This window comes from Heptranchias perlo, unplaced genomic scaffold, assembly GCF_035084215.1.
Source record: "Heptranchias perlo isolate sHepPer1 unplaced genomic scaffold, sHepPer1.hap1 HAP1_SCAFFOLD_134, whole genome shotgun sequence".
NCBI classification, from domain to species: Eukaryota; Metazoa; Chordata; class Chondrichthyes; order Hexanchiformes; family Hexanchidae; genus Heptranchias; species Heptranchias perlo.
Window position 1 is genome coordinate 185,526 of NW_027138580.1, and position 15,829 is coordinate 201,354.

At 48.8% G+C, this 15,829-nt stretch overlaps 1 protein-coding gene and 1 pseudogene across 1 annotated transcript in view; one reads left to right on the forward strand and one right to left on the reverse strand.

The window, feature by feature from the left end:
• Positions 1–9,584, reverse strand: part of LOC137308620 (zinc finger protein 850-like) — a 67,367-nt pseudogene extending 57,783 nt beyond the window's left edge.
• Positions 1–15,553, forward strand: part of LOC137308580 (zinc finger protein 271-like) — a 67,771-nt gene extending 52,218 nt beyond the window's left edge. The window contains exon 2 of the mRNA XM_067977195.1: positions 13,775–15,553. Within this exon, the coding sequence (XP_067833296.1) occupies positions 14,139–15,401 (1,263 nt within the window). The 5' untranslated portion in view covers positions 13,775–14,138 and the 3' untranslated portion in view covers positions 15,402–15,553. The remainder of the gene's footprint in view (positions 1–13,774) is intronic.
• Positions 15,554–15,829: the final 276 nt, after the last annotated feature.

A 15,829-nucleotide genomic window follows, 5' to 3' on the forward strand; every position in this document is an offset into this window, starting at 1 on the left:
TGAAAAGCAGAGAAGTTCTGTTATGTATAGAACCTTGGTTAGACCACACTTAGAATACCGTAATAAATACAGAAAATGCTGCAATCACTCAGCAGGTCAGGCGGAATATGTGGAGAGAGAAACAGAGTTAACGTTTCAGGTCTGTGCACAGTTCTGGTCTCCGCATTATAAAAATGATTCAGAGGCACTGGAGAAGGTGCAAAAAAGATTCACAAGGATGATACCAGAACTGAAAGGATATCCTTATCAGGAAAGACTGAACAGGCTGGGACTTCTTTCTCTAGAAAGGAGAAGGCTGAGGGGGTGACCTGATAGAGGTAGAGAAGATGTTTCCACTTGTGGGGAGTCCAAAACTTGGGGTCATCAATATAAAAATAATAAATCCATTAAGGAATTCAGGAGAAACTTCTTTACCCAGAGAGTGGTGAGAATGTGGAACTCGCTCCCACAAGGAGTGGTTGAGATGAATAGCACAGATACACTTAAGGAGAAACTAGATAAACACATGAGGGAGAAAGGAATGGAAAGATATGCTGATAGGGTGAGATGAAGGGAGGAGGCTCGTGTGGAGCATAAACACCGGCATGGACCAGTTAGGCCAAATGGCCTGTTTGTGTGCTGTAAATTCAGAAACGATGTAAAATCTATGTATTGTTACAACCCTGAATTGCACTATCATATTGTCAGACATGAGGCAGTGCAGAAACACGGATATCGAGTGCAGATTACACGGGGAACTACTGTTACATCCCTGGGTTACACAGTTGTATTGTTGTATATTGGACAGTGCAGAAACACGGATATCGAGTTCAGATTATATACGGGGAATTACTGTTACATCCCTGGGTTACACAGTTGTATTGTTGTATATTGGACAGTGCAGAAACACGAGTATTCAGTTCAGATTATAGACAGGGAATTACTGTTACGTCCCTTGTCATATTCTCAGCTATTGGCAGCACTGAACACCGGCCTTCAGGATCATTCAAGCACATCACAGATCTCAATCTAGGAGAAATATGAAGCATAGAGGTTTACAGAACAGGGGGAGGCCATTTGGCCCATCCTGTTACTGCCAGTTCATGGTTGAAGCAATTCAAAACCTATGCCATGGCAAGCTTTCTTCCCAAGGCCCCGTATCCCCATCAATTTCAAACATATATTCCATTTTCTCTTAAACGATGCAATGGTAAAATATCCAATTGTTCTTTTTCTGTTTTTTCCATTCGCTGCGATTAAAGTATTTCAGGCTCCAAAAAACCCTCTGCCGAAAGAATTTTCACACAAATTATTTCATGATGAGTTGAAATTGATGACCCCTTGTCACCGATCCTCACAACCAGAGGATACAGTAATTCTCTATTACTCCATCACTGATTCTCACAACCAGAGGATACAGTAATTCTCTATTACTCTGTCACCGATCCTCACAACCAGAGGATACAGTAATTCTCTATTACTCTGTCACCGATTCTCACAACCAGAGGATACAGTAATTCTCTATTACTCTATCACCGATCCTCACAACCAGAGGATACAGTAATTCTCTATTACTCTGTCACCGATCCTCACAACCAGAGGATACAGTAATTCTCTATTACTCCATCACTGATCCTCACAACCAGAGGATACAGTAATTCTCTATTACTCTGTCACCGATCCTCACAACCAGAGGATACTGTAATTCTCTATTACTCCATCACTGATCCTCACAACCAGAGGATACAGTAATTCTCTATTACTCCATCACTGATCCTCACAACCAGAGGATACAGTAATTCTCTATTACTCCATCACTGATCCTCACAACCAGAGGATACAGTAATTCTCTATTACTCCATCACTGATCCTCACAACTAGAGGATACAGTAATTCTCTATTACTCTATCACCGTTCCTCACAACCAGAGGATACAGTAATTCTCTATTACTCTGTCACCGATCCTCACAACCAGAGGATACAGTAATTCTCTATTACTCCATCACTGATCCTCACAATCAGAGGATACAGTAATTCTCTATTACTCTGTCACCGATCCTCACAACCAGAGGATACAGTAATTCTCTATTACTCCATCACTGATCCTCACACCCAGAGGATACAGTAATTCTCTATTACTCTGTCACCGTTCCTCACAACCAGAGGATACAGTAATTCTCTATTACTCTGTCACCGATCCTCACAACCAGAGGATACAGTAATTCTCTATTACTCTATCACTGATCCTCACAACCAGAGGATACGGTAATTCTCTATTACTCTGCCACCGATCCTCACAACCGGAGGATACAGTAATTCTCTATTACTCCATCACTGATCCTCACAACCAGAGGATACAGTAATTCTCTATTACTCCATCACTGATCCTCACAACCAGAGGATACAGTAATTCTCTATTACTCTATCACTGATCCTCACAACCAGAGGATACAGTAATTCTCTATTACTCTGTCACCGATCCTCACAACCAGAGGATACAGTAATTCTCTATTACTCTGTCACCGATCCTCACAACCAGAGGATACAGTAATTCTCTATTACTCCATCACTGATCCTCACAACCAGAGGATACAGTAATTCTCTATTACTCCATCACTGATCCTCACAACCAGAGGATACAGTAATTCTCTATTACTCTGTCACCGATCCTCACAACCAGAGGATACAGTAATTCTCTATTACTCCATCACTGATCCTCACACCCAGAGGATACAGTAATTCTCTATTACTCTGTCACCGTTCCTCACAACCAGAGGATACAGTAATTCTCTATTACTCTGTCACCGATCCTCACAACCAGAGGATACAGTAATTCTCTATTACTCCATCACTGATCCTCACAATCAGAGGATACAGTAATTCTCTATTACTCTGTCACCGATCCTCACAACCAGAGGATACAGTAATTCTCTATTACTCCATCACTGATCCTCACACCCAGAGGATACAGTAATTCTCTATTACTCTGTCACCGTTCCTCACAACCAGAGGATACAGTAATTCTCTATTACTCTGTCACCGATCCTCACAACCAGAGGATACAGTAATTCTCTATTACTCTATCACTGATCCTCACGACCAGAGGATACAGTAATTCTCTATTACTCCATCACTGATCCTCACGACCAGAGGATACAGTAATTCTCTATTACTCCATCACTGATCCTCACAACCAGAGGATACAGTAATTCTCTATTACTCCATCACTGATCCTCACGACCAGAGGATACAGTAATTCTCTATTACTCCATCACTGATCCTCACGACCAGAGGATACAGTAATTCTCTGTTACTCTATCACTGATCCTCACAACCAGAGGATACAGTAATTCTCTGTTACTCCATCACTGATCCTCACAACCAGAGGATACAGTAATTCTCTATTACTCTATCACCGATCCTCACAACCAGAGGATACAGTAATTCTCTATTACTCTATCACTGATCCTCACACCCAGAGGATACAGTAATTCTTTATTACTCTGTCACCGATCCTCACAACCAGAGGATACAGTAATTCTCTATTACTCTGTCACCGATTCTCACAACCAGAGGATACAGTAATTCTCTATTACTCTGTCACCGATCCTCACAACCAGAGGATACAGTAATTCTCTATTACTCTGTCACCGATTCTCACAACCAGAGGATACAGTAATTCTCTATTACTCTATCACCGATCCTCACAACCAGAGGATACAGTAATTCTCTGTTACTCCATCACTGATCCTCACAACTAGAGGATACAGTAATTCTCTATTACTCCATCATCGATCCTCACAACCAGAGGATACAGTAATTCTCTATTACTCTATCACTGATCCTCACAACCAGAGGATACAGTAATTCTCTATTACTCTATCACTGATCCTCACAACCAGAGGATACAGTAATTCTCTATTACTCTATCACTGATCCTCACAACCAGAGGATACAGTAATTCTCTATTACTCTATCACTGATCCTCACAACCAGAGGATACAGTAATTCTCTATTACTCTATCACTGATCCTCACAACCAGAGAATACATTAATTCTCTATTACTCTATCAAAACTTTTCATTGCTTATAATGTATTCCTCCCCTTCTCTGTTCCTGTGGAAATAATCTTGGTATTTCAAATCTTTCCTGATAAGTTCCCCTTTGCTGGCCTCAGTCGATTGAATCTGCACTGTGCTGCCTGTGGCTTTAATGTTGCTTCTATTATGGGACACCAAACCTGCACTCAATACTCTGGGCTTTAACCATACAGAATAACCAATAAAGCTTCATCGTAGTCATCAGCCCCAGGGAGCAGTGAAACCAGCTCTATCCAAAGAGAAAAAAGACATGTATCTGACAAAGCTTCATCCTAGTCACTGTTGCTGGCGTCATGTCGGATGGAGGACTCCCTAAATGCTGCCTCACACTTGTACAAACCTATTTCAATGCGATGTCTGTAGATAAACCGAGTTATGCTGTTCTAACAAAAAGATTTCCACGAGTAGTTGCCAATGCTCATGAAGGAAGTGTTCGGAGGGATGAAAAATGCCTGAAGCAGGAGATGGGTTTCATGGACGGTCTGAAAGAAGGAAAGAAATTGCCTTTATATGACGCCTTTCAAGACTTCAGGACGCCCCAAAACGCTTTACAGCCAATGAAGTACATTTTGAAGAGTAGTCACTGTGGTAATGTGGGAAACGCAGCAGCCAATTTGCGCACAGCAAGATCCCACAAACAGCAATGAGATAAATGACCAGAAAATCGGTTTTAGTAATTTTGGTTGAGGGGTAAAGATTGCCTGATCTTTATTGAATTGTGCCGTGGGATCTTTCACCTCTGCCTGGGAGAGCAGACGGAACTCGGTTTAATGTGTCTTGCAAAAGTTGGCGCCTCCGACAGCACAGCACGCCCTCAGTACTGCACTGCATCATTTGTTCAAGTCTCTGGGAGCAGTCTCTGAACCAACAACCTTCTAACTCAGAGCCGAGGCTGCTTCCATTGACACCTGAACGAGAGTGAGGGAGATGGAGGGACTTAGGGAGCGCATTTTGGAGCGTGGATATGGCTTGAGGCATTGCTGCCAAAAGTAGGGCAAAGGGACAGCGGATGCACAGGTGGCCAAAGGCGGAGGAGCTGGGAGAGGGGCTGTAGGGCTGGAGGAGGTTGCAGAGATAGGGATGGGTGAGGCCTTGATGGATTGAAGTGTAAGAAAGGATAAAAATAAATTACAGGCTTAGGAGACTGGAATCTCTGCAGGTCAGTAAGGTCTTGGGTGATTGGTGAGCGACTCACCAATCAAAAAGCCAGGTTGGAATCCATGGAGTACCACAAGGAAAAGAAACTCCATGGGAAAATTGATCCCCTGTGGCTAACTAAAGAAGTTAAGGGTAGTATTGAATTAAAGGAAGAGGCTTATAATGTTGCCAAGAAGATTGGTAAGCCTGAGAATTGGGAGAGTTTTCTGTTTTCTGTCCGTTAACCAATCCTCTATCCATGCTAATGTGTTACCCCCAACCCCATGAGCCCTTATCTTGTGTAACAACTTTTTATGTGGCACCTTATCGAATGCCTTTTGAAAATCCAAATATACGACATCCACTGGTTCCCCTTTATCTACCCTGCTAGTTACATCCTCAAAAAACTCTAAAAAATTTGTCAAACACGATTTCCCTTTCATAAAACCATGTTGACTCTGCCTAATCATATTATGATTTTCTAAGTGCCCTGTTACTACTTCCTTAATAATGGATTCCAGCATTTTCCCGACGACTGATGTCAGGCTAACTGCCCTGCAGTTCCCTGTTTACTCCCTCCTTTCTTGAATAGCGGGGTTACATTTGCTGCCTTCCAATCCACTGGGATCGTTCTAGAATCTAGGGACTTTTGGAAGATCAAAACCAATGCATCCACTATCTCTGCAACCTCTTTTAGAACCCTCGGATGTAGGCCATCAGGTCCAGGGGATTTATCAGCTTTTAGTCCCATTAGTTTCTCCAGTACTTTTTCTCTACTGATATTAATTACTTTAAGTTCCTCACTCATTATCCCCTTGATTCCCCACTATTTCTGGTCTGTTTTTTGTGTCTTCTACTGTGAAGACAGATACAAAATATTTGTTTAACGTCTCTGCCATTTCCTGATTCCCCATTATAATTTCTCCTGTCTCAGCCTCTAAGGGACCCACTTTTACTTTCGCTAATCTCTTCCTTTTTACATACTTGCAGAAGCTCTTACAGTCTGTTTTTATATTTCTTGCTAGTTTACTTTCATATTCTATTTTCTCCCTTTTTATCAATTTTTTGGTTGTCCTTTGCTGGTTTCTAAAACTCTCCCAATCCTCAGGCTTACTACTCTTCATGGCAACATTATAGGCCTCTTCTTTTAATCTAATACTATCATTAACTTCTTTAATTAGCCACAGGGGATCACTTTTCCCGTGGAGTTTTTATTTCTCAATGGAATGAGAAATTTTGAAATATTTCTTTAAATGTTCACCATTGCTTATCTACCGTCACACCTTTTAATCTAATTTCCCGATCCACCTTAGCCAACTCGCCCCTCATACCTATCTAATTGGCTTTCTTTAAGTTTAAGGCTCTAGTTTCGGACTTAAGTACGTCACTCTCAAACTCAATGTGAAATTCTATCATATTATGGTTACTATTTCCCAAAGGATCCTTTACTGTGAGATTACTAATTATCCCTGTCTCATTACACAGTCCAAGTTCTAGGAAACAGTCTCGAATGCATTCAATGAACTCGTCCTCCAGACGACCTTTGCCAATTTGATTTGCCCGGTCTATGTGAAGATTAAAGTGATTAATCCCCCATGATTATTGCATTACCTTTGATACAAGCATCTATTATTTCATGATTAATACTCTGTCCAATGGTATTGCTACTATTAGGGGGCCTATAATCTACTCCCACCAGTGTTTTCTGCCCCTTGTTATTTCTAATTTCCACCCGTACTGATTCTGCTTCCTGATCTTCTGAGCCAAGGTCCTTTCTCACCACTGTCCTTATGTCGTCCTTTATTATCAGGGCCACACCCTCTCCTTTTCCATTCTGGCCAGATAGGTGAGTGGAACCAAGTGAGGATATTCCCACGAAAAGAGGCCAGTGTCCGATGAATGAGTGGGTGGTGGGTGGGTTTGCTGTAGGTATGGAGATGGGGAGAGGTGGGCCTTGGAGGGATTTAATTCCAAGGATGAGAATTTTAAGTTTAAGGTGTATGGAACTGGATGCCAGTGATGGTCAGTGAGGTCGAGCAGGACCTGATGCTGATTGAACATGGGAAACAGAGTTTTGGACGAGCTCACCTTTATGAAGGATGGAGGTTGGGTGGCCGTCCAGGGGTGCATTGGAGGAATGGGATCTGGAGGGGACAGAGGCATTGATGAGGGTTTCAATGACAATGGGCTGAGGAAGGAATGGAGGCGGGTGAGGGAATCGGGGGGCCTTTGTGATGGAGGTCAGATTGGGTCATGAGCTCAGCTCGGTTTTACAAGGGGCCAATTTTACTGGAGCCATTAACCAATGGAGAATCAGTGGGTCAGTATCTGCAGTGAAATAGCGGAGAGAGGAATCTCAATGGGACACTTTCAATGTTCGTCCCCTAATATCACCCACAGTCATTTCAAGGCTGCAATCCTCAATGTGGTCTTTATCTGTCCCCGTGTCAAAGACTTAAAATTCATATTATAACTGGGAAACTGCAGGAACAGAGTGAAATGGGTCTGCTTGTGGCCCTGGATTCAGTGCACACTGGAGAAATCGGTATAAATTATAACTGAATGGCCAAGAGTGAACATGGCCAATACAATTATATAAAAACTGTAAATAAAGCCACTCATTGTTGTTGGATCGGTCCTGTGTGAGTACAGGTTTCAGCCTTATTCCCGAGAGAGGTCTGATTAAGGAACTTTGAGATGTTTGTGTTATATCCACCACATTATTTACATCGGACTCAAAGCTGCTGATGTAATGTGTTTGTTCAAGTGACTGTAACTGATAGCAATGATCAGTGGTATAATGTCAGTGGAGTCTTCTCCGCTGTATAAATCAGGGCTTGTTGGAATGTATCAGCTCAGAGTGCGTGCCCGAGCTGTGGTTCCCAAGCCAACAGAAGTCAGTGCTTCTCACAGAAATGGGATATCCAGTAATTCTTCAGGTAGAAGACATTTACTATTCTGTTCTTGCAGTGGTTGGAGTTCCGGGTAAACCGTTACCTCCGCTGTTAATGGTCTGAATCGGTGTTAACTCTGCTGCTGTATTGGCAAATATTTTTTCTCCCAGTTTAACACAGTCGCCTGTTCTGTTCTATCCATTGAATGATGGAATGTGTTAACGTATTTCTCTTTCAGTCTTGTAGCAATTGCATTATATCTGTAATGATCTTATTCTATCCAACCCTGGCATTGTTACCGGGTTATTCTCTGTACTTAATGTATTGGAATCAGCTGTCTGGGCTAACAGTTGGTATCAGACCATCAGGAGCTGTTATGGAACTAACCTGACCTGGAGTATTTTTTCATGAATCTGTTTGATAATGAGCCAGCTCACGGTCTCATTGTCACAAGGAGGCAGCGCAATGTCCTCCCTCCCCAATAGCTTAACTGGGAGTTCAAGGTATTTATTGGTTATCACTGTTATGAAATATTATTTCATTCTGTGTATCGGACACCGCTTCAGATGTCTGACCACTGAACTGAGTTTGCTGCTGACTCTTTCACATCTCCTCCTGTGCTTCACTGTGGGTGAATTCACAGACTGTCACTGGTCTTCACTGTAAAATGAAATGTCTTCATTTTATGAAATGTCTTCATTTTATGCTGTCTCAGTTTGCTGAATCTGTTGGAATCAGGAGCCCTTCTATTTATCTGGAGATTATAAGTACGATGTTGGCATTTTGTTAATTGAACAATCCCGGCATCGATCACTGTCCCTGGATTTGGTCTCTCAGTGTAAGTCCCTGTGTTTTTCCACCTTTTAAAATGAATTGTTGGAGCTTATTAAAACCATTAACAATTTCTCGGGTAGGAAACAGAAAAAATGAAGCCTCTAAGTTTCTCTGAGAATGACAGACCGGGCGAGCCTCAGGTGCGAGTTAATAACTGAAAGTGGCGGCCAGCGAACTTGCACCATGTCTGAGGGCCCGGACAGTCGGGGTTCTGTATAATTTATTTATTGATTTTGTTGATTGCCCCTCCGGCCCCAATCTCGATGCGATGACAAAACTTTAAATTTCTGTTCACCGATTCGGGCCTTCAATGGCGGTGAATTTACCCAGAATCCCCCGCGGCCCAGAAAGCGCCCTATCAGTGACTACAGGAGCCCAGTGCGCAGGCGCGGGACTGGGCTGTGCTCTGAGCATGCGCGGTGCGAGTGGTGGAGACGGACCGAGGAGGAACAGGCGGGTCGGGATCCGGTAGGAGACGGTGGGCGCGGGGGAGGAATTGGACCTGTGGGTGGGCAGGGAAGCTTCATAAACACCTGGTGTAGGCCCCAGGCCCCGAATAAGAGCCCACAGGCCCCGTGTTGACACCGCGGTGACAGGCCCGACCGGCGGCCGCCCGGGTGAGCAGGGAACTGGCCGCCATCTTGGGCAAAGAAGACAGGGATCACGGCGCATGCGCGGCCATCTTGGGCGAGGAACAAAGAGTGGGCGGGGCTTCAGGGTCCCAGTGACTGTGAACAAAGAGTGGGCGGGGCTTCAGGGTCCGAGTGACTGTGAACAAAGAGTGGGCGGGGCTTCAGGGTCCGAGTGACTGTGAACAAAGAGTGGGCGGGGCTTCAGGGTCCCAGTGACTGTGAACAAAGAGTGGGCGGGGCTTCAGGGTCCCTGTGACTGTGAACAAAGAGTGGGCGGGGCTTCAGGGTCCGAGTGACTGTGAACAAAGAGTGGGCGGGGCTTCAGGGTCCCTGTGACCGGGAACAAAGAGTGGGCGGGGCTTCAGGGTCCCTGTGACTGTGAACAAAGAGTGGGCGGGGCTTCAGGGTCCCAGTGACTGTGAACAAAGAGTGGGCGGGGCTTCAGGGTCCCAGTGACTGTGAACAAAGAGTGGGCGGGGCTTCAGGGTCCCTGTGACGGGAACAAAGAGTGGGCGGGGCTTCAGGGTCCCAGTGACCGGGAACAAAGAGTGGGCGGGGCTTCAGGGTCCCTGTGACTGTGAACAAAGAGTGGGCGGGGCTTCAGGGTCCCTGTGACTGTGAACAAAGAGTGGGCGGGGCTTCAGGGTCCCTGTGACTGTGAACAAAGAGTGGGCGGGGCTTCAGGGTCCCTGTGACGGGAACAAAGAGTGGGCGGGGCTTCAGGGTCCCAGTGACCGGGAACAAAGAGTGGGCGGGGCTTCAGGGTCCCTGTGACTGTGAACAAAGAGTGGGCGGGGCTTCAGGGTCCCTGTGACTGTGAACAAAGAGTGGGCGGGGCTTCAGGGTCCCTGTGACCGGGAACAAAGAGTGGGCGGGGCTTCAGGGTCCCTGTGACTGGGAACAAAGAGTGGGCGGGGCTTCAGGGTCCCTGTGACTGTGAACAAAGAGTGGGCGGGGCTTCAGGGTCCCAGTGACTGTGAACAAAGAGTGGGCGGGGCTTCAGGGTCCCTGTGACGGGAACAAAGAGTGGGCGGGGCTTCAGGGTCCCAGTGACCGGGAACAAAGAGTGGGCGGGGCTTCAGGGTCCCTGTGACTGTGAACAAAGAGTGGGCGGGGCTTCAGGGTCCCTGTGACTGTGAACAAAGAGTGGGCGGGGCTTCAGGGTCCCTGTGACCGGGAACAAAGAGTGGGCGGGGCTTCAGGGTCCCTGTGACTGGGAACAAAGAGTGGGCGGGGCTTCAGGGTCCCTGTGACTGTGAACAAAGAGTGGGCGGGGCTTCAGGGTCCCTGTGACTGTGAACAAAGAGTGGGCGGGGCTTCAGGCTCCCAGTGACTGTGAACAAAGAGTGGGCGGGGCTTCAGGGTCCGAGTGACTGTGAACAAAGTGTGGGCGGGGCTTCAGGGTCCCTGTGAAGGTGAACAAAGAGTGAGCGGGGCTTCAGCGTCCCTGTGACCGGGAACAAAGAGTGGGCGGGGCTTCAGGGTCCCTGTGACTGGGAACAAAGAGTGGGCGGGGCTTCAGGGTCCCTGTGACTGTGAACAAAGAGTGGGCGGGGCTTCAGGGTCCCAGTGACTGTGAACAAAGAGTGGGCGGGGCTTCAGGGTCCCGGTGACGGGAACAAAGAGTGGGCGGGGCTTCAGGGTCCCAGTGACCGGGAACAAAGAGTGGGCGGGGCTTCAGGGTCCCTGTGACTGTGAACAAAGAGTGGGCGGGGCTTCAGGGTCCCTGTGACTGTGAACAAAGAGTGGGCGGGGCTTCAGGGTCCCTGTGACCGGGAACAAAGAGTGGGCGGGGCTTCAGGGTCCCTGTGACTGGGAACAAAGAGTGGGCGGGGCTTCAGGGTCCCTGTGACTGTGAACAAAGAGTGGGCGGGGCTTCAGGGTCCCTGTGACTGTGAACAAAGAGTGGGCGGGGCTTCAGGGTCCCTGTGACTGTGAACAAAGAGTGGGCGGGGCTTCAGGGTCCCTGTGATGGGAACAAAGAGTGGGCGGGGCTTCAGGGTCCCTGTGACTGTGAACAAAGAGTGGGCGGGGCTTCAGGGTCCCTGTGACGGGAACAAAGAGTGGGCGGGGCTTCAGGGTCCCAGTGACATTGAACAAAGAGTGGGTGGGGCTTCAGGGTCCCAGTGACGGTGAACAAAGAGTGGGCGGGGCTTCAGGGTCCCAGTGACGGTGAACAAAGAGTGGGCGGGGCTTCAGGGTCCCAGTGACTGTGAACAAAGAGTGGGCGGGGCTTCAGGGTCCCTGTGACTGTGAACAAAGAGTGGGCGGGGCTTCAGGGTCCCTGTGACTGTGAACAAAGAGTGGGCGGGGCTTCAGGGTCCCTGTGACTGTGAACAAAGAGTGGGCGGGGCTTCAGGGTCCCTGTGACTGTGAACAAAGAGTGGGCGGGGCTTCAGGGTCCCTGTGACTGAACAAAGAGTGGGCGGGGCTTCAGGGTCCCTGTGACTGTGAACAAAGAGTGGGCGGGGCTTCAGGGTCCCTGTGACTGTGAACAAAGAGTGGGCGGGGCTTCAGGGTCCCTGTGACTGTGAACAAAGAGTGGGCGGGGCTTCAGGGTCCCTGTGACTGTGAACAAAGAGTGGGCGGGGCTTCAGGGTCCCAGTGACGGTGAACAAAGAGTGGGCGGGGCTTCAGGGTCCCTGTGACTGTGAACAAAGAGTGGGCGGGGCTTCAGGGTCCCTGTGACTGTGAACAAAGAGTGGGCGGGGCTTCAGGGTCCCTGTGACTGAACAAAGAGTGGGTGGGGCTTCAGGGTCCCAGTGACGGTGAACAAAGAGTGGGCGGGGCTTCAGGGTCCCAGTGACGGTGAACAAAGAGTGGGCGGGGCTTCAGGGTCCCAGTGACGGTGAACAAAGAGTGGGCGGGGCTTCAGGGTCCCTGTGACTGTGAACAAAGAGTGGGCGGGGCTTCAGGGTCCCAGTGACGGTGAACAAAGAGTGGGCGGGGCTTCAGGGTCCCTGTGACTGTGAACAAAGAGTGGGCGGGGCTTCAGGGTCCCTGTGACTGTGAACAAAGAGTGGGTGGGGCTTCAGGGTCCCAGTGACGGTGAACAAAGAGTGGGCGGGGCTTCAGGGTCCCAGTGACGGTGAACAAAGAGTGGGCGGGGCTTCAGGGTCCCAGTGACGGTGAACAAAGAGTGGGCGGGGCTTCAGGGTCCCAGTGACGGTGAACAAAGAGTGGGCGGGGCTTCAGGGTCCCAGTGACTGTGAACAAAGAGTGGGCGGGGCTTCAGGGTCCCAGTGACTGTGAACAAAGAGTGGGCGGGGCTTCAGGGTCCCAGTGACCGGGAACAAAGAGTGGGCGGGGCTTCAGGGTCCCAGTGACTGTGAACAAAGAGTGGGCGGGGCTTCAGGGTCCCTGTGACTGTGAACAAAGAGTGGGCAGGGCTTCAGGGTCCCAGTGACTGTGAACAAAGAGTGGGCGGGGCTTCAGGGTCCCAGTGACTGTGAACAAAGAGTGGGCGGGGCTTCAGGGTCCCTGTGACTGTGAACAAAGAGTGGGCGGGGCTTCAGGGTCCCTGTGACTGTGAACAAAGAGTGGGCGGGGCTTCAGGGTCCCTGTGACTGTGAACAAAGAGTGGGCGGGGCTTCAGGGTCCCTGTGACTGTGAACAAAGAGTGGGCGGGGCTTCAGGGTCCCAGTGACTGTGAACAAAGAGTGGGCGGGGCTTCAGGGTCCCTGTGACGGTGAACAAAGAGTGGGCGGGGCTTCAGGGTCCCAGTGACTGTGAACAAAGAGTGGGCGGGGCTTCAGGGTCCCAGTGACTGGGAACAAAGAGTGGGCGGGGCTTCAGGGTCCCAGTGACTGTGAACAAAGAGTGGGCGGGGCTTCAGGGTCCCTGTGACAGGGAACAAGGAGTGGGCGGGGCTTCAGGGTTCCTGTGACTGTGAACAAAGAGTGGGCGGGGCTTCAGGGTCCCAGTGCCTCATTTATTTTCCTCTCACTCTGCTCCCAGGGGGTGGAGAACTGAACCCGACCAGAGTAGAGGGAGGGAGGAAACTGGGAGTGGAGGGAAGAAATGATGGAGATGGTGCGATGGGTTTGGATTTCAGCACAGGGAGGAGGGAGAGTGTGTGGGACGGGGATTTACAGTCTGGGGGAATGAGCGGGAAGAATGTTCCATAGAAACTAGAATTGTCTGTTCTGAATTTCTATCCTGTATTTACAGTGAGGACTTTTGTAAACTCCTTTTACAGGGGATTAGAAGGGGAGGATTTGCAGACGGGAAACTCAAACCAAACATCACGTCAAGATCTGACAGAGTCCCTCGATTCATCAGGACCTGAATATCATCGGCCTTTGAATGTGGAAGGAGAAATGTTTGTCTGTTGTGTCTGTGGGAAAAGATTTCAAACATCAGTGTGAGTGGAAAATCACCGAGACACACACACCCGAGTGAGAGTGTTCCAGTGCACTGAGTGTGGAAAGAGTTTTAACCAGTTACACAGCCTGAAAAAACATCGCACCATTCACAGCGGGGAGAAACCGTCCACGTGTTCTGTGTGTGGACGAGGCTTCAACTGATCGTCCAACCTGGAGAGACACAAGGACACCCGGACCATGGAGAAACCGTGGAAATGTGGGGACTGTGGGAAGGGATTCAATTACCCGTCTGAGCTGGAAACTCATCGACGCAGTCACACCGGGGAGAGGCCGTTCACCTGCTCCGTGTGTGGGAAGGGATTCACTCAGTCATCCAAGCTCCAGACACACCAGCGAGTTCACACTGGGGAGAGGCCGTTCACCTGCATGGAATGTGGGAAGGGCTTCACTAATTCATCCGTTCTTCTGATACACCAGCGAGTTCACACCGGGGAGAGGCCGTTCACCTGCTCCGTGTGCGGGAAGGGATTCACTCGTTCATCCAATCTTCTGACACACCAGCGAGTTCACACCAGGGAGAAACCTTTTAAATGTTCTGACTGTGAGAAGAAATATAAAAGCAAAAGCGATCTGCTGAACCACCAGCGCACTCACACTGGGGAGTGGCCATTCACCTGCTCCGTGTGTGGGAAGGGATTCACTCAGTCACAACGCCTGCTGACTCACCAACGAGCTCACACTGGGGAGACACCGTTCACCTGCTCTTTCTGTGGGAAGCGAATCACTTCGATGTCCAACCTGCTTAATCACCAGCGGGTTCACACCGGGGAGAGGCCGTTCGACTGCTCCGTGTGCGGGAAGGGATTCACTCGTTCATCCGATCTTCTGATACACCAGCGAGTTCACACCGGGGAGAGGCCATTCACCTGCTCCGTGTGCAGGAAGGGATTCACTCGTTCATCTAATCTTCTGACACACCAGCGAGTTCACACCGGGGAGAGGCCGTTCACCTGCTCTGTGTGCGGGAAGGGATTCACTCATTCATCCAGTCTTCTGACACACCAGCGAGTTCACACCGGGGAGAGGCCGTTCACCTGCTCTGTGTGTGGGAAGGGATTCACTCAGTCATCCCACCTTCTGACACACCAACTTGTTCACAGTGATAAGAGACCTTTTAAATGTTCTGACTGTGAGAAAAGCTTTAAAACTACAAAAGATCTGCTGACACACCAACGCAGTCACACCGGGGAGAGGCCGTTCACCTGCTCCGTGTGTGAGAAGGGATTCACTCAGTCAGCCAGTTTGCTGGCACACCAGCGAGTTCACACTGGGGAGAGGCCGTTCACCTGCTCCGTGTGTGGGAAGGGATTCACTCAGTCACCCAATTTGCTGGCACACCAGCGAGTTCACACTGGGGAGAGGCCGTTCACCTGCTCCGTGTGTGGGAAGGGATTCACTCAGTCATCCGACCTGCTGAAACACCAGCGAGTTCACCAGTGACTGCAGGGATTGGATTCTGCTGTTAATCACATCCAGGACTGAACCATGTTCATTCTGACAGTTGGGGTTTGTTTCTGATGTTAATAACCCCTATAACTGGGCTGGAGTTTAATATTCTGGATACACGTTAAATAAATCAGCTTTGTTTCAAACACATTGTTGTCGATTTTGGTCTTTCCCACCTGAGTGTTTAGCATCACCTGACTGGAGCTCAGAAAGGACAATCTGGGGGGAGGATCGTCCGGTGGGAACAGAACTTTTTTTTTTATTCGTTCATGGGATGTGGGCGTCGCTGGCGAGGCCGGCATTTATTGCCCATCCCGAATTGCCCTTGAGAAGGTGGTGGTGAGCCGCCTTCTTGAACCGCTGCAGTCCGTGTGGTGACGGTTCTCCCACAGTGCTGTTAGGAAGGGAGTTCCAGGATTTTG